General features: G+C 39.3%; 3 protein-coding genes across 8 annotated transcripts in view; all 3 read right to left on the reverse strand.

Annotated features, from left to right (window-relative positions):
• Positions 1-1,026, reverse strand: part of EOGT (EGF domain specific O-linked N-acetylglucosamine transferase) — a 19,983-nt gene extending 18,957 nt beyond the window's left edge. For 2 of the 4 annotated variants that reach the window (XM_015640875.1, XM_015640880.1), the window contains exon 1: positions 943-1,026. The gene's annotated coding sequence lies outside the window, so the exon portion shown is untranslated. Of the gene's footprint in view, positions 1-76; positions 150-942 lie in introns of those variants that run through there. The other 2 variants (XM_015640872.3, XM_019008087.2) reach the window with 2 other exon arrangements.
• Positions 327-17,268, reverse strand: TMF1 (TATA element modulatory factor 1). Its single transcript, XM_015640871.2, has 17 exons — positions 17,044-17,268; positions 13,880-15,120; positions 12,944-13,047; positions 11,970-12,096; positions 10,966-11,071; positions 10,181-10,323; positions 9,321-9,487; positions 9,025-9,181; positions 8,487-8,579; positions 7,746-7,902; positions 6,866-7,058; positions 6,542-6,611; positions 6,366-6,458; positions 5,305-5,415; positions 4,624-4,770; positions 4,221-4,346; positions 327-3,388 (listed from the first exon to the last, which is right to left on the reverse strand). Exons 1-17 carry the CDS (start codon positions 17,183-17,185, stop codon positions 3,245-3,247), a joined length of 3,321 nt encoding a protein of 1,106 aa, XP_015496357.1. The 5' UTR covers positions 17,186-17,268; the 3' UTR covers positions 327-3,244.
• A 677-nt stretch (positions 17,269-17,945) lies between these two features.
• The window catches only part of UBA3 (ubiquitin like modifier activating enzyme 3), a 12,749-nt gene continuing 11,482 nt past the window's right edge, over positions 17,946-19,212 (reverse strand). For all 3 annotated transcript variants that reach the window (XM_015640881.2, XM_015640883.3, XM_015640882.1), the window contains 2 exons: positions 19,149-19,203; positions 17,946-18,715 (listed from right to left, as the gene is read on the reverse strand). In XM_015640881.2, coding sequence (XP_015496367.1) covers positions 18,627-18,715; positions 19,149-19,203 — 144 coding nt within the window. In that variant the 3' untranslated portion in view covers positions 17,946-18,626. The remainder of the gene's footprint in view (positions 18,716-19,148; positions 19,204-19,212) is intronic.

Below are 19,212 nucleotides of genomic sequence, written 5' to 3' on the forward strand. Positions count from 1 at the left end.
CTCAGCCCGAGCCAGGAAACCTGCGAGAGAACGCGGGTGCAGGCAGAGGTGCTGACCCCGCACGGCCACCGCTTACCTGAATAAATATAATTAATCTGAACGTCCCATTATCCACAAGCCCTGGATCGCTGCGGTGCGTTTAGAAATAAACCAGCCTCTCATACATAAATACCGCAAGACTTCAACTGGCATCTGGAACTGTATTCCAACTACATCTGGTATCTTCTACCTTAAGTAATATTTTCCTTTCACAGCACTAGGTTCACACCCACTCACCCTCCCCAGAACTATTTTTAAGTCTTTTCTCAAAGAGAACCAGAGTACACTGTTAGCGGAAAATTTTATTTTACGCTGACCCCGTGCTTTTTACAGTTTATACATATTTTACAACTAGAAACCAAGGGGTTTAACTTCACTGTGATAACCATTTCACCTCATATTAAGGATCATTATAGCCCTTAGTAAAATGTAAGCACATAAATTACAACAAACGTGTAGCAGGAAAAAAAAAATAGAACTAACCCCTCTCTCATGTGATTTTGACATGGGATTTTGAACATGGGCTCTTGAGTTTCTAAAGGAAGTGAGCACCAGAGTACTCTATTCCTCATCCAAACCCACCGACATCCAGAGGCCTTTCCATCAGCAATTCAGCTCCCTCTCAACACTACACTGAGTAACCTTTAAATAACATTACTTCATACTTGCATATGCAGCAAAAATGAGAGCTAAATTAGTTGCCTTCAGAAGGAATGTTCTAAAATAAATTTAGACAAAAGTGAGTACTAGAATTCTAACCTAATTCCTTTCATTTTGCACGTTACTCTTCTAGGCAATCTCAGAGCAATGAACTGTGTTCAAGCAGACATTAATGTTTCTTCAAAACAAGCATACAATTAAATGAAAGACGAGCAAACCAGGATATTTTCAAGTCTATGTTACCTTCAACAGCCACTTTGTTTTCTAAGGCTTTGATGATTAAGACACAGGCGGCCATCTGATTCTCAGTGATAGTAAAGGTTGCACTACAAGGGAATATAGAATCCAAAAATAGTCAATACAAATATTTACATCTACTTCAGCAAAATTTAAAAAAATCTAATACCTTTTGCATTTTTACATCTAAAACAGTTAATGCTGATTGCATGTTAAAATTTCTTTTTTATCTAAGCTCTTTCTGAAAACCAAAATAGCCTAAGACATACTCAGAACTGCCTGCCTGCCCTTCAGGAGCATCTGCTCACATTACACAGGAAATGTTACCTTCAAAAGCACTGGGAGCAAGAGATCCCAATAAAAGTTCAAAGGATAATTTATTTCTCTTTGCTGCTGCATTTGTCTGCCAAGATTGTAAAAAAAAGGTGAAAATCAGGAAGTTATTGATTTGCTGTAGTAGATAAAAGCTGAACAGAATTTCTAATCTTTGACCATCACAAAGAGTTGTTTTCTTAAGAAAAGGTTGAACTAACCCTTATACATCATAATTCTAAATCAGTAAAATTCCAGTGTTTTAATATGGACATTATTATGGACATATGATTTTTGCTTAGGCTTGATTGGTCTGGGTTCAGAAACTTGGAGCAACCAGTCATGTTTTAATATGAAAACTGTTAAATTCTGAGGTTTTTAGAAGAAAAATCATACCACCATAGTTTCCAAAACTAAAATGAAGACAAGAGGGCAATTCCCTCCCACCTCCCAATGGAAAAAAAAAAAAAAAAGGAAGAGAAAAAAGTATTTTTATTAAAGCAGTTAGAAGTTTCTGACAGTTGGAGAGTTATAACAAATTTAAATGTTCTGGCTCTATGGCTTTAATGAAATCCTCACAGAGTAACAGCCTGAATCTCCAATCAGACTAGGATTTTCCATGAACATTCCCTTGCCCGTGTAACTTCAGTGACTAACTGTTCTCCCATTGAGGAATAAATTCTTAACACCCATAGTAAAATCATATTACCAAGAGGCATTTCTCCAGAAGCAACTCCTCATCCTTCACATCTCTTGTCTCTCAGGCCACTGAAAAGAGTTCCCAAATTACAATGTGCATTGGTCTGGGAAAAAAACCCCTCTCCCAACAGAGGCACTGGTGTGATAAGCAAAGAATTTCAGCTGCCCAGTATTTCACACGAGTAGGTTCTGAGATGCAGCAAAATATTTGCTGTCTGGAATGCAGAGAGGAAGACGAAAGAATTCTTCTCAGCATTCCCCAGGGTCCCATTCAAACATTTCCTCTGACATTACCAAAAATGCAGCTCTACTCCAAGTCATGTGAGTGCTGTTTGACCAATACCTTGCTTAAGGAATGGCATGAGAAATACTCTGCAGCCACTGGAGACTTGCTCGAAAACTATTATTAAGCCACAGTTCAATTTTACAAGAAGTCTAACCCTTGCTACTTATATAAAAGGAACCATGAGATCTGCAGCAATTTCTTTTTTAAAAAAATCAGTTTCCTGCATTCTTCTGAACTGTTCTAGCTACTGTTAAAAATCAGCTACTAAATCTAGAACAGATATTTAATAGCTCTGATTTCTGGTGTTAAAAGTTGAATGCATTTATCATTACAAGCAGAGCTGCTGTCTCCAGACTGCTCATGAGAACACAAGCAATATACAAGATGAAGCTGTAATTTGAAGTCTCATCTGAGTCTCACACTCAGTGACTTACCGTAGTCAGACTAATCGGATTTGTCTAAGAATAATCACCCTGACACCTTCAGATGTTGTAAACACAAATCTAAGATTTTCCTGTCATAAAAATATCCACCAGTTATGCTTCAGACAGCAAGTCCCTGCTACTTTAGTTTATGAAAATTTACCTGATGAGATTTTAGAAAAACTCACATGAACACTTGAGAAAGACTTGTAATGTGATTTTCCTAGGTTTACAAAGATTATGAATCAAGGGCTGCTTTAGTACTGCTTTTAGTACTACTCATGCCTTCCAGTGCTGTCTCACAAGGTAACAACCATAATTTCTGCTGTTTATGTAAAATGACCCACCATTTAGCAAAAACTTAAATAAAGGGATGACTGAAGAAAAATATTAAATATTGCACAAATAATTTAACTGCAGACAGAACAGGACACTTAAAGCATTGATTCTTCTGTCAACATATGAACTCTATTATATAGTCACGTTTTCTATAATACAGGGTTTTTTTACAAGACAATTAAATTCAGCATTTACATAAACAGTTATCTTTACAGTCTGTCACCAAAGAGTTAAAGAGTCCCATGGGGAATTAATTCTGTCTTTGTTTTAAAAGTTCATCTATCTGAGTCTTGTACATGTTTTTCACATCTTCCAGATCCAGCCGGAGTTCCTCAGCCTCCTCTGCCTTCTCCCCATACATCTGGAGAATGGTGTTGTACCTCTGATCCAAATCCTGCAAGGACACACTTGGTTATTTCACTGGTGTTCAGCTTCAAACAAGCTGCTGCTGGGACAGTGTTTTACACCACCAGCAGGGGAAGTAAGTGCAGAATTACCTTATCAAAGTGTAACTACAGTGAAGCACACAGTAAACTCTCCAAAAATACTTTGTGCTTTGAATACAGCTAAATTTATATTCTAGGTGTTAAAGGAAGACAAAGATCCTAAAGGTTAAAAGTTCCAAAGATCCTAAAAAGAGTTAGTGATGGTTTCAGAGGGCATCCTGAAGCACCTTCAAGTTCACTTGCTATAAGCATTAAAATCAGAAAAGTGCACTGTTTTACTACAGGAATGATCAGTTTGTGAAATGTCTCATGAGAAAATGGAACATTCTGTATTCAAAAATTATTCCAAAACTTTTCCAAATATTTCAGTTTCAATTCAATAGGATTAAATTATTTGTCCTATTTCCTGTATCTCTACTGGACACATATTCAGCTTCTGCATCAACCTCATAAACCCATGCTATTTATCAAAATACTCCTTCCACTAAAAAAAACAGTTCCAGACAAGTACTTAAATGACAGAAACAAAAGTGGTCTCTCCCTGATTTAGCACACAGTCTCATGCACAGCACATGTTTCCAACAGATGTGTTTTAAAGGGTCTGCATAACCATGGAGTGGGCATTTTTAGATTCTACTACATAAAAGAAAAAACCCAAAAAACAGGCTCTTCAGTCATTTATGCCTAGAGACAGATTTGAATATATTCCTAAACTGATAGGACTACTCCTAAAGAAATGCAATTATCTACATTTTATGATGGATTTACACCAGAAATTACCTTTAACTGTATGCGTAATTTGGGTACTTCCTTCACCTTTTCTTCAAGCTCATCATTTTGATTTGTTAATTTAACCAGCTCTTCTGCCATTATTGATCGAGTTTTCTCCAGGTTTCCAATTTCCAGCTAGGGTAAACACAAATAACAAGCAGAAGAATTCACTGTATTTATAAAACACCATATCAAAATATCACCAGACTGCAAAACAGCACATCTCAGATCCACTCTCACTTTCTCCTCAAATCTCATTGTCCTGGGTGTTTTTTACTTTTCAGACAGATAGGTTTTCTGGATAGGTCCTTGCCAAAACAAAAAAAAAGCAACAAATCCTTCTCACCCTCATCCCTACACAGCTGTGTTCACAGAATGCTCATAATACTGACCAAGCCTTCTGAAAAGATACCTGTAGATGTGAAATCTCTCCTTCTCTCAGTTTTAGCTGTGACTGAAGGTTTTCAATTATACTTGAACCTGATCCCATCCTTATTGCATCATAGAGATTGCTCCCACTGGTAGCTACTGGTCCAAATGAGTGATCATGAGGATCATCCTACAAAGAGAAGGTTAGAGAAGCTGAAAATTAGACAAAAACATGCCCATTTTGGAATCTTCCTTCTCCTAAATAAAACATAATTTAAGATGTAAAATTACACCATGCTAGGCAAGCATTGCAATGCTTAAAGCTTGTTTTCAAAATGAAAGCTTGAGGTGAGCAGGTACAATTTGGGATAGCTCCCTACTGGCAAATTCCCCTGACCCTTACACAGGTGCCATTTAGCACTGACAGCATGAACTGGACTGACAGGGAAGGAGCAGCAGTAGGAGACAGCAGAGTACAGCAGCCAGTGATGCTGCCTAGGGAGCAGAGGTGTGCCCTAAACCAGGAGTGCAAGTATAAAATCAATCAATTGTGGGCTTTACAATCACAGATGCCTTGTAAGAATTTTAGATATTTATGCACAGGATGTTACCTTGTCTAAGGGCAATACAATCTCAAAGAGTCATTTTCTACATTACTAAATGTTCTTGAGGAAAATAAGTGGTCAAGAAGGAAAAAAAAAACATTATAGGTGATCTATCCTACCTGTGAGAGGAAAGAGGTCTGGAGACCTGCCATGTCCACCCCACTTATGGAACTGGAGCGGGACATTGACGGCGTACTCGATACAGTTTCAACTGTAAATGACTTTCGGTCCTTAAAAAGTAAAGAAAGACATCCAATACCACCAGTTAGGAAAAAACCAAACAACATTCACAATATGCTAAAAGAGATTCTACAAATAGCCTCCCTTTTTCCAACAACAACTATAGAACATAGAAATGGGATAGATTTTCTACTTGCCCCATACCTAGAACATGAAAGTTCAAGCATATCTTCAAGATCTCAGACCTTTCAAGAAATTAAGACAGAAGCTACAAATTACATTGAAAAAAGGTTCTCTTTCAAGTAGCCAAGAGAGATTCAGAGGCAGTTTTGTATGTCCAAATGCATCACAGAAAGAATATGTCACACCTAGAAGAACATCTCTTATTAGAATGAATGTTAAGGCCTTTTTCTTCTTTTTAAATAAAGTGTATGAACTAAATTCCAAGATTTTTCACATGCTAATAATTCACTGATACCTCTTCAAAACAGACTGGACCTTTTTCCAAACAGCATCTACAAGCATGCCAACCTCTGAAGGGGAAAGCACTTAGATTTTTAGGACTGCAGACAGTAAGAAACAAACAACAGAAATAGTTTTAGTTGAATACTAACTGCTAATTAGTGGTAATGAATTTAATGATGACTATTGAGGACTGCTGTGTGACTTGTGACTTAAGCTGGAAAGCATGTGGAACATTACACACAGTCATGGAAAAACAGAAATTCAGTGAAGCAATGCTGGTAGTCTAAGCAAAGAAAAGAAGTAGCTTCAGAAGCAAAAGGATCCAAGAGCACTCAAACACAGAGGATTACGACAACAATCCATATTTTACCTCTTCTCAGGTTAAATAGATTATTACTCAAAATTTATTTCAGTGTGTCTAACACAACACCTGTTTCACTGGAAAGATACTGACAGGTACTAAAAGTTTCTGCTATAGATATCTACTAAAATAAAGACAATATCAGTAAGACTTAGAAATGTCAGGTTTCGCCACCTTCTCCTTTGCTGCTTCTTGCACAAGAATAGCCTTCTTTCTCTCCTGTTCAACCTTCATCTTCTCCATCTCTAACTGAGTAGCCAGCAGTGCCTGCAAAGATAAACACAACATGTCAATCTCCTGCTAGCTCAGACTTCAACCGTAACAGAGATCACAGCTGAACTAGGCAATACCTTTTCTTTCTTTGCATCTTCCAAGGTTTTTGCATATTCGTCTTTGAGCCCTTCTAGTTCAACCTCATACCTACACAGAGGAAAGAGGTAAAGTCACTAAATAAGTGTTCTCCATTCTATTCTCTGTAAATCCAGATCCTTTTAAAACAAACACAGCTGCAAGGCTACAAAATGTTATGAATGTAACACTTTTCCATCTTTAGCATGAAACAAAGTATCCTATACAACATTATTTATAACATTCTGCCAACATGTTGCACAGTCATATCAACACTCCATTTCACAAGTTACAAAGAAATGCCGCTAACAAAAAAATTAACTCACCTGCTGTTTTCATTTTCCATTTTCTTCAATTTGTTTCTCTCAACCTCCAGCTGAGCCTGAAGACGGGTATTTTCTTGCCTTAAAAGACTATTTTGAGATTCAGAAGAAGACATCTGAATTTTATTAGCAAGAAGTTCTTCTGTAGCAGCACGTTCTCTCTCAGCAGCTGCTGCTAGAAGAGTTTGAGACTCACCTAATAGTGAAAAAAAACCCATGGAATTTAACCTTTTTTGATCAAACATCTAGAATGAGACATTTACTTATACATTAAAATTGAATTTGAGATTTTTTTTTAATATGCAACTAATCTTTCTTAAAAAAATACATCTTGTTTTCTTTTGTATAGATGATTACATATTTTCCACACACAGACAGAGGATCAAAGACATGCAGAATGAAGAGATTTCAAACTCTTTCAGAATGCAATATACAACTACAGATAATTTCTTTGGGTCCACCTTTGGGCTTTTAATGTATTTTGCATTTAAAACAATAGGCTCCTAGTGTATCAAACAATCTATGTATCATCACTGACGCAGTCAGGTAAGCAATTCCAAACTTTACAATTTGGTATCTCAGCATCAGGCTCCTGGAACACTTTCAGTGTCTCAATGCCCTTAGATGCTGTAAGGACATGTACACCTTAACCCCTCCACCTTATGTTACAGTGTGTTTTACAGAGAACCAGTGGATTACCTGTCCAAGAACCTTGGCATAACCCCTGCCCCACACCATTTCCTTACAGGAAAGCATTTGGTGCTCATCTCTCCTGATCCACCATCTAAACACTGGGCAAGTGTTAAGCCCTTTACATTTACCTTCCTGGATCTCACACCTTCACCCAGAGCCTCACAGTTCAGTAAAAGCTAAACCACCTTACCCAGCCTGTCAGAGAGGTTCTTTTCCAGTTTTTCCCATGCAGAGGTCTGTGCTCCCAGTGTGGCCTGCAGGTTCTCTATCTGCCGCAGTAGGGGCCGTGTAGCAGAGGTAACACTTTGGCTCAGCTCTTGGTTCCTGTTCTCTGCTTCTTGGAGTCTCTGAAATCACAAATTAAATACAATTAAAACCATGTGATGGATTGAAAGATTCACACAGAATTCGTCTAAAAAAATAGCAGCTGCTTTAGATTCTATAATTATTACAATCCAACATTCATGTGGTTCAAACTCACAGTAGTGTGAAATTCCAAGAGAGAAGTTAAACATTTTTAGATACATAATAGAGCAAGGGCCCAAAATTCCAGAGCTCCAGACATCATTTGAAACATTTTGGCAAGAACAATAAAAACATTCTTAAGAAGCAGATAAAGAGTCATTCAAAAGTATATTTCAGCAATTTTAGATGACTATCACATAATGTGTGCATTTTGTCTCATTTTAAAAGAACAGCATGCTATTTAAGGGGCATCAAAACAAAATGATGACTTTTTTTCCACTATGACATTTAAAAAAGCATTTTCATTAATGTTTTTATTGCTCCTCTGCAAAGGACAACCATTGCAGGTAACCAGGAAAATAAAGCCTCTCTTTCAAGCTGTTTATGTCATGGTAGCATTTTATTTTTGGGTTTTTAGAAGTCCTCCTTGCAGATTTAAGTTGGCATCATCTGTTTGTTATCGTACCTGTTGTAATTCCCCAATTTCCTGCCGTAAATAATCTTCTTTTCTTGCTGCCTGCTGCTCTGCACGTTGCAGTGCCAGCCTCAGGTCTGCCACCTAAATAAACAAGAAATTATTACTAAACTCTTGCCAAAAGTTATATCATCACTTATTCCTGTGCCACAGTACCACACCATTTTCAAACAGGATATGTTTGTTTACAACTAAAGGCTTCGTTTTTGCACACACACAAATAGTTACACTGATTTATCACTAAAAATTCTAAGAGGTAAGAGTACTACAAACTTAACATAGATCCTGACAAAATAATTTCCTTTAGACAAGTAAAATTATAAGTACTTTTAAATAAAATTAGTATTTTAAAGGTTAGCACAATCACCCCTTAATATGGAACAAGTTCCATGGGGAAGAAATCCTCTGGGTATTTGCTAAGTACACACAAAAAACGAGTTCCAGCTGGTTCATTACATCAGGTGTACACAGCACCTCAGTACATTCACTTGTTGAATTAAGGAGTTTATTGACTGCATTTCAGACACACCTGAATTGCCAAAGCCTCCTGTTGCTGCCGAGCCTCCTCCTGAGCCTTTTCCAGTGCTAACCCAAGCTCTTCCTTTGCCTTCATTTCCCGACTCAGGGCTGCTTCCTGAGCCTCACTGTCCTTTGTGGCATTAGCTTTATGAAGATCTGCAAGTTCCCTGGGGATTAAAAACCAAACAAACCCCAATATACTTAAATGCCAACAGGAACTTGGCAAATAACTTTGTTACATTTAAATATTTCACAAGCACTGCACAGAGAAGAGCCACAATCTCAAGGTGTGATTGTTTTGCTTACTTGTATGCACTGTCAAGTGCTGCCTGCACACTCCTGTTCCTTTCTTCAAGGTCCTCCACTTCTGCCTGAAGTTTAGCAAGGTCCTTTTCTTGTCTCTCCACAACACCATTCAGTTGTTTAATGCTGTCTCGATGCTGCTTCTCAAGGTCTTCCTTGCCATCAAGCACCTGTCAGTGCAAACAAGAAACATGAAACAAACTCCAGGATGTGGGGCTGACAACACTGTCTGAGGACAGTGACAGAAGTGGCAATCAATTTGGGATAAAGTGACTAAAACCACCTATCACTTGGCAGGAAGGGAAAGCTTTTGCTTCCCTGCCTTCCCTAGAGGAAGCTGCTCTACACCACAATTTCACAAAATTCCACATCCTGGCTCTGAGATTTGTAAGGTCTTGACTCAATCACTAACTGCCCCAATTTTGGTGGTGCAGGTTTTCCAGCTCACATGGTAACAGCAGTGCAAGTGAAAACAAGGAGCTGAGAAGATGCCTCACTGTGGTTTTACAAGCAATACACACATAAATCACAACTCAGTGCTGCAATAATGTGAAATAGTGAGACCCTGGCAGAGGGTGCCCAGAGAAGCTGTGGCTGCTCCATCCCTGGAAGTGTCCAAGGTCAGGCTGGAAGGAACTTAGAGCACCCTGGGACAGTGGGAGGTGTCCCTGCCCTTGGCAGAGGGGTAACTGGATGGGCTTTAGTGTCCCTTCCAACCCAAACCATTCTGGGATTCTATGAAAAGAGAAGTCTCCAGAAAATAAAAAAAAAATGTCAATTTATCAAGACCCCATCCAAATAGAAATTTTGAAGCTAATATAAAAAGCTTTTTTTTAAAAAAATAAAATCAACAAATATCTCACCTGTTTTAAATGCTGCAACTCCTCTTCCATTTCCTTAATCTTTTTGTTCTGTTTTGTGTTAATATTTTCTCTCTCTTTCTCTTTGGCTCTTAATTTCTTAATAATGTTGGAATTATGCAGCTGCTGTTTGGACAGCTTTTCTCCTGTGAAGAAATTGAACATGAAGCTAGTGCATATTGGTTATATTCTATGGATTCTCCCTAGTCACAACAGCCTTGCTCTTTAGTCCCATGAAAATAAAACTCAAGTAAATATGGGAATACTTATTCTTACAATTTTTCATGCAAGTTCTTAAGTTTAAATCTATCTTATCCTGAGATACCCTTGCTACACTGAGCTACAGTGAGATAGAAAATGATGTAAAATTTTATTTGAAAATAAGTGAGCTCATCATGCTGAAAAAAAGATAAAATTACCTTCTCATTTAGTATCTATATTTTATTTCCAAAATTAAAAAGTATTAAAGGAGACACTGTAGGAATGCCATGAGCAATGCCCTTGTTAGATTTCTTCTGAATGGAACATGGAATGTTGTTCTGCACATGCTGGTTTTATCTCTCAGCACCTCTTATTGAGTCTTGCAGGAAGCATCTCTCCAGCCATCTGTACCTGCCTGACACTTCCTGTTGCTCTTTGCTACTCACTAAATGCTTCCAATGTTCAGAAACATCCAACACGCTTCAAATTAAGCACTTTTTCCCTACACAAAGAAGGCTTGTATGCAAGGCCAGTACATTTCAAACTATTCTACACATTTTTACTATATAAAAAAAGGTAATTCTCACCTTCCTCCATTAATCCTTTGATTTGCTCTTCTTTTTCTTTCAGTAATTCAGCAGTTTCATTGGTATTAAGTCTAGTAGCCAATTCCTCTTTAACAGTCTTTACTTCCTAAATAATAGGATAAAATACTTAGGACTGTTTATTAAAATACATGTAGGGAAAAACAGAGTGAGTTACACTGATCACCTTTTTCTTCTGCCCTTCTGCTCAAAAGGCTTTGCTTGGAAAACAATTTCAGTTGGAAGGGAACTCTGGAGATTATCTGATCAAAACAGATTGCTCAGAGCCTTATTGCATCAAGTTTTAAAAACCTCCAAGTACTGAGACCCTGTAAATCCTCTACACAATTTGTTCCAACTTCCCCATCTCCATTTAATTTTCTTCAAACTTTTGTAATAGAGAAAAACCAACCTGTCCTATTCACATGTAGATACTGAATAATTCTTCCAGTTCAACTCTCTGCTGTGTCAACACAGCGACAAGCAGATGAAAAATATTTGTTTTCCAGTTAGATTTGAGTTTCCTTTTTGCATTAAGCTAGAGAAATGAAATGCTGTGACACCAGGTCAAGAACATTTAAACCCCCTAAACTTTGTTGCTGTAGATTTCTTTGCTCATTCCAAATCAATCTGTCATCAAACCTTAATTTTCCTACCAGTTAATCCTCTAAAGCAGTCATTCCCATTCTTCATCCCCTTCTCACATCCCCTGGCCATTCTCCCTCACCAATGCAAGTACATATTTGGTACAAGGTGAATGAGAACACACATTAAATCTCTTTTTCTCCCAAACCAGACCAATTTAAATGAGTTCCCCAAGCTGGTTCACAGCACGGATACAAGAACACTGATGTGAACACCAGGTAGCCTGGATGGCTGGAAACAGCTCATGCTGGTTACTAACAGCCTCATGATTTTCCCTGGGTTAATGTTCATTGGTTTTCCTCAAGAAATTCAATTGTGTCATAAACTAATAAATATTAATTTCATAAAAAAAGCCAAATTACCTTTTTAGCTGCATCTCTCTCTTTGCAGGCTAGCTGGAGCTTCTTCTCAGCATCTGCAATTCGCTGAGCAAACTCCTCTTTAAGAGATGAAAGGCTGCTGCTCTCTTCTTTAATTCTAAACATTTCACTGCATTTAAAATGAACATCTCAGAACAGTTGCACGGTTATGTGACACTCCAGTTTGTAACAGGTTGTCTTAAATGCTTTTAGAAAGTATTTTAGTTTATTACACATGATAAGCAAGTCAAAAAACCTCACATCTCTATTAGAAGTCCTCACCAAAGATCTTTATTGTAGTTTAACCATGCAAACAACTAAATTCTTAATTTATCTCAAATGTCTTGCCCTTTGATAAAGTCCTTTTTAATTAACCACAATCTGTGTAATATAGAGGGTGAATTATTTAATTTTTAAGTTAGGAACAATTTAGTCATTAAACAACAGCATCATGTATCTGTAAATTTTATAACTCAATATTTGATCAATGAGCTGGTAAATACAACTGTCCATTTTTTCCCCTTTTAACTCTAACCAAATTAAATAATAATTTCAGGTTTTTCCCTACAGCCAGCTCTTCTTCCATACTTTCACTGCCTACATTTTAGTCAACAAATTACTCAGTAAATCAGGTTCATCCCTCTGTATCAGAAAAGTCATTCTCTCTTAATAGTTTAATCCAGTCTTGTAAGAATGATCTTTACTAATAACCAAGACTGACTCTCCACATTTGTCATTCCTACTGCTTGCTTACTGAAAAATCTTTCCCCAGCCCCCTCCCAAAAAGTATTCTGGCTCCAAGAAAAAATATGTCTTTAAAAAAATCCCATCACAGCACATGCAATCATTATTTCTACCTTTCCAAAACAGTGCATGTCCCCTGTAACCTTTGTTCCAGTCATAAAGCTCCTTGTTTTATCTAAGATTTTATTACAGCAAAGTCACAGTTACAGCACAAAGCGTATTTTCATACTTACTCTTTGAGGTTATCATAAGCTTCTTCCAGGCGAGCCCTTTCTTTACTAGTACTTAATAACTGTATTTCCCTCTTCTCCAGCTTCTCAGTTAATGAATCAATCATCTGGACAAGGTTTTATAGATAAAGATCAGATCAATGGGACAATTAAAACATAAGAGGGGCAGACTTTCCCCCACTCCATTCCTTCACAAGATTATTTAAAACGGAACTGGTCAATGTTTCCAGGAATTTGAGGTATAAATTAGTGAGGATTACCATGTTTCTGCCACACACCTGAACATAAAGACACCTGTTTTCTATAGGTGTAGAAATCCTACTAAACCAGCACATCTGGCTCAAGTAAGTTCCTCAGCAAAATCATCAACAGTGATATTTAATTATACATGAAGTTTTTAACTAGAGATGATGCTCTATAAAACTATGGCTTACATTAAGCATTAAGACTCCCAATATTCTTTGAATTATTTCTGTGGGAAGGTCTCTTCTGTGAAATGTTTGCACAAAGCAGATGAGGGAAGAAAACTTTCACTCAGGATCAAAAGCTCTTAGCTCACATCCTTAAAATAATTTCTTAATACCACATTTTGGAAAGCTGAATATAGACAAATAACAAAAATACAAGAAAATATACAAATGTAGCCACCAAAGAATTAAAATAACACATTTGACCTATTAGGCTTCCTGTTTGCCACCCCTACTCACAATTCACAACAATGACAACCAGGTGGATCAGGTGAAACCCACAACTATCTGATCAGAAATTTTACCAGTACTGTCCCACTGCAGAATATCAAGGACAGTTTTCCAAAGGGTCAGACAGTTCAGCATCGATTACTTCATTCAAATCAGCTGATATGATACAGGGCAAGGTAAGAAAACATCAGGAGTTTCACTTGCAATTTAAAGGTGTGTTTGCAATACATGTTTTACTTACCTTTTTAAGCTCTTGCTTTTCAGTGACCTCTTCTACCAATTGCTCCCCAGCATCCTGCTGGGGCTCAGCCTCCTCCTTCACCACCTGCTCTTCAACAGTTTGCACAGCAGCAACCAAAACAACATCTGGCTGCTCAGAATTAACAGGGGTTGCACTTCTCCCACTCTCTTCCATCTCAGCTTCCTCAGCATGTAACACAGGAGCATCATTCAAGTTTTCCGATTTATTTTTCAGGGCGTCAACCGTTTCTGTCTTTGGCACGGACGGACTGACAGCGACAGACGCTGAAGCAGAAGCCCTGCCTGATAACTCATCATCTGAATTTATTTCACTGACACTCCTGCTATCCAAGGACTGCACACTGAATGAATCGATTCTTTCAAAAGCATCCGAGGAGCCGCAGCTCTCGGTCATTTTCTGGAAGTCATCTAAGCGATTATAATCCGCACAGGCAGACGTGGATAAGAGTTGGAACGATGTCTGCATGAGGTGAAGGCTGGATTTTGAATCTGCAGCTTCTTGTCTGGAGCTTACTGAGCTCTCACTTATCACACTTTCGTGGTCCAGAACTTCAATATCACTCGTTGTGGAAGTGCCTGAGGAGAAGGTGCTGATGGGAGGTGATGGGGTATTGCTTTGTCTGTCCTCAGTCTTTCTCTCCTTCCCTTCCAAACCCAGGTCTTTCGCGCCTGCTCCGAGGGGCTGAGAAGAGCCCTCGGGTGCACCTGCTGCTCCATCCCCTCCCACACTGCATTTTTCAGTAGGAGAATCTTCAGGTTCTTCAAAATTTAGAGCAGACACCTTTTTGTCAGTAACTTCATTTGTGCTTGCTTCATGTTGGGCATCAGATTTAAGTACAGCATTCTCTTCTAATTTCTCCTTGGGATCATCAAGGCTTTTCAAGTCCAGCACAGCTACGGAGGAATCCTTCACTTCTGCCTCTGTTGCCACTGGCCCTTCCAGCTGGCTGGAGGGCTGAGACTCCTTTAAAGTGCTTTTCACCTCCTCTTTGGGTCGCTGTGATTTGGCTGGAGGTTTGGACACCACTGGGTTTTTCTGTATACTCTGAACGTCTGTTGGAGAGAGAAAGGCACTGAAGAAATTTTCAGATTCATCCACTACTGTCCTCCTCACTGGCTTTGTGATTGCTGTGGGAGATATTGGCTGATTCTGGGGTTCTGTATTTGAGCTCAAGCCCCAGGAAGATGTGTCCCATCCTCCACTTATGAGAGAATTTGTTCCTAAAAAATAAAAACAGGAAAAAAGGGAGATAGACAAAAAAAACCACTTTGAAGGTTACAAGCAAAAGCAAATGTGGCCTCCTGCTAAAAGAATCTGAAAAGCTGTAGTTAAAAGAATTATATGGATTTTAAAAGGAGGAAAAAATTACAAGGCCTTAAAAGTTATCTGCAAGTAGCACAAACGCTTCACACACCATGACAGAAAACAGAGGGGAAAAGCTTTAAGTATTTGCAGAATTACAGTGTAAGAAGGGTCCTTGCCCTTCAGTTTCTGACAGATTTCATTTTTCCTTTTACACCCAGCATCTGCATGGAGCTGACAATAAAAATCAGCAGCAGCCCAGCTGAGAATTTTTTTTCTTCTGTGGAGAAATACTGAATTGTTCCATTCTGAAGCCACCCTAAAATAACATCAACAATTCCAATTATTTTACTTCTTGCAGGTTTTCCAGCACTTGTTAACAGCAAGAATTTCAGCATCAAATTGCAGTAGCATCTGAAGTAAGAAAGAGAAACCAAAAAACAATATCCAGTTTTGTACCTACAAATATAATCTAGGTAACATAATTATTTCAGGCTACTTAGAAACAAAGTCACTCTATACATCAGCATCTATTAAAAATGCTGAGTTACAATATTTAAAGCTAGCTCCCACTTTCAGAACAGTTGATAGCTGTTGGCCTCAAGTTCAGATAATTACTGTTTTCATTTCCCAAAATACTACAAACATGTGATTTATTACTAGAAGCATCTGACTTATTGCTACCTTGTCCATGATTCAACAGCTTCAGAAAAAGTTCTGAGTTAACTGTAACATTCAGAACATATTTTGATATATCTTGAAAACAAGTATGTTTTCCCTAAAAACCAGATGCAGGCTGATCTTTGCTGCTCTTCTTATGAATTACAGAACTACCATGAATATTAAGATATAAATCAAATTTAAAAATGATTGGACAAGTCTAAAGCTTTGAGAAGTATGGTATTTTTCCCTAAACAATTCTTGCATCTTAAGATGACACCAGACTACTTACACGACTGCCAAGCCCTCAAAGGGACAAAGACATCCCAAAGTGACCTTTGCTGAGCAACCAACCTGGAAAACACTTCCAATTCCTACAGCTTTCAATTTTCAGAAATCTCACTCTGCTGTGGCTTCACCTGGAAATAACCTTCTCCTCCTCCAAACACACATAGTTCTCCTAGATCTAGCTGTAACAATTACACTGAGTCCAGATGACTTAGTTTGCCATCCTTTTTTATTATTATCTTTAAGATATTATTTTTGGGGGAGTTTCTAATAAGAGGGCTCCTTTTTGCTCTTTCTCTTCCAAACAGCTTAGGGCTGACCATTCCTTCAGGCTCTCCATTAGCACACATACAGGTAGACACTTCCTCATAGCCATGGCAACTTTTCCACCAGCACATTCCTTTCAACAGATGTCTGAGGATTATGAACTGGAAGCCACTAAAACTGGGAACTTCATTTGGTTCACATGGATCAGACTTTCAGCTTCTACTCTGCCCTCCCTGTTGCAAAGAGAGAATCCACGCAAGCTTCTGAAAAGAGCGTGATTCCCCCTTTTATATTACTCAGGTTTTACCAATTAATAACTCGTCAGAAAAAAAAAAAAAAATAAACAAATAACGCCTCGAGAAGCAGAGCTATGAGGCTCAGGGCTACTCATGCGATAAAAGCAGGACACTGGTGACACCAGCCAGGCTCTGAGCTTCGTGCTGGTGTCACCCCGCTCGGGGGGCGCGGGAGGGATCAGAACGTGGATCAGACAGACCGGGAGGGGCTCCGAATTATATAAACTGGGGGGGCTTTGGGCGGGGTGGCCGGTTAAACCTCCCCAGGGTGAGAAAGAGACAGCGGAGGAGGCGGACGAGGCGAAGGCCGCGAGGTTCGCCCGCTCTTACCGTCACCGTAGTCGGGGATGACGGCGTCGGGCCAGGGGCTCTCCTCGGCCTGGATGTCCAGCACCCGGTCGATGGACTTCTGCGCCTGCGACAGCGCCTGCTTGGCGAAACTGGACAGCTGCGAGGCGTTGAACCAGCTCATCCTCGGCGGCTCGGCAGCGCCCGTTCCCCGCAGCTGCCGGCGGGGCCGGCGCGCTGGGCCGGGCCGGGCCGGGCGCGGTGCTGAGGGAGCGGAGCGGAGCGGAGCGAGGGGCTCCGCGCAGGCGCTGCCGGATCCACGTCGCAGCCGGGCCCGGCGCAGCCGCGGCCCTCCCCACACGTCCGGGAGGCGGGACCGGGGCACCGCACCGCCCTCACAGAGCCGGTGAACGCTCCAGCTCAAGGGCCGGAAGGGACTTTAAATAGCGTCCGCTTCCACTCCCTGCCATGGACACAGATACCCTCCACTCCCCGTCTCCAAGTCCCGTCTGACCTGGCCTGGAACGCTTCCAGGGATGGGGCAGACACAGCTTCTCTGGGCGACCTGTGCCAGGGCCTCACCACCCTCACAGGAAAGAATTTCTTCAGAATATCCAACCTGGAATTCCCCTTTTCCTGTTTGTACCCATTACTCTTTGTCCTATCCCCATATTTCCCCTCGTTCAGTTTGTACCCACTACTCCTTCTGCTATTCCCCTATCTTCCCTCGTTCAATTCGTACCCATTAATCATCCTTTTAAACTATGCTGCTCACAGTTAAAAAACTGTAAACTTCAAACACTGCTATCATATCAGACTAGAATTCACGTTGTAGCACCCGGCTCTGCTTAGCTCTCTGACTAAAGCAGCCAAATGATGCCCCAGATTTTTAAATAGAGGTTATAAATGCTCTTGAATGTCCACAGAAAAGCCAAAACCTCATGTGTCTTTCTGATTCTTTTATTAATAAATACCTTAACAGCACCAATGATATTTGAATATAATCTTGCAGTGCTGTGCACGGCAGCTCCTTGGGGACATTGATGAGACACATCTGTATTTTCATGTACAGTTGATCATTTTCTCCTTTTGTGTTTCTTGTAAACAAAGCCATCTCTTCCACATTTAACATCTTCCATAAAATTGATCAAATCAATACCAAATAAGAGGGAAATGCTCATTTTAATTGACTACCTCCTTTGGTTTAAGGTGACTCAGTAAGTCTCAGGAGTGCTACAACATAAAACCAGATTGCTGCAGTTCCTTTTAAAAACATCTTTTCTTTACATATGTGTGCACACATGTTGAAAACAAGGTTTTTGGCCACCTTCAAGTTCCGTGTGTTTGAAAGTACATTAGCATGAACATTTTGACAACAAAACCAGGGAAAAGTGTATTTCTATACATCAGAGATCTGTACATGAATAAGCATTTATACAAATATAATCCACCAAATATTGGCTTCTACGTACAATTCTGAAATATGGTGATTCATTTTGATTTCCTAACCTTCAACCATGCTGACACTAACAGGAACATTTCAGGCTGCTTTAACACCCACAGAGTATGTTTGTTTTATAAAGTGGGCACAGATATCTCTTGCTGTATTTGTACTTATGAATAAATTAAGTGGTAAAGTGAAGCTTGAATAACATAGTCTGTGGTGTAGTAACATCAGCAACTGCAAGTTCCTGGCCATCCACAAGCCCCAGTTCTGAAACAGAAAGAAAAGCTTAATGAATTTAATTAAACCCCTCCTGCCTTTAAAAGAAGCCAAAAAAATTTAAAAATGCTATTCCCACAAACCATAAATATGATGAAAAAAAGCTGCAAACAGCTCCCTGGCTAAATTAATATTAATCTAATTTAACCAGGAAACAGACCTTGTTGAGAAATACATATAAAACTCTACTGAAGTGTGTTTTATTTACAGCAGTTATTTGGTTGCTTTATTGCAATGTTCTGTGCATCTGCCTGCACTTCACCTTTAAACAATTGATATACCCGAGAAATGTGAAACTGAAACTGAATGTGTATTGAATGTATAAGGACAATGAAGCACATTCTACTGCAATAATGCAAGATAAAACTAAATATCCACACAGAGGGGTGAAACTGACTTTCTCTAACTAGAAAATCCATGATACCTTTTAGTGTCTTGGAAAGATTTGGCCTTGTTCGTTCTTCAATTGAAGCTACTGTCTGCAAATT

Source organism: Parus major, chromosome 12 (genome assembly GCF_001522545.3).
Source record: "Parus major isolate Abel chromosome 12, Parus_major1.1, whole genome shotgun sequence".
In the NCBI taxonomy this organism is placed as follows: domain Eukaryota; kingdom Metazoa; phylum Chordata; class Aves; order Passeriformes; family Paridae; genus Parus; species Parus major.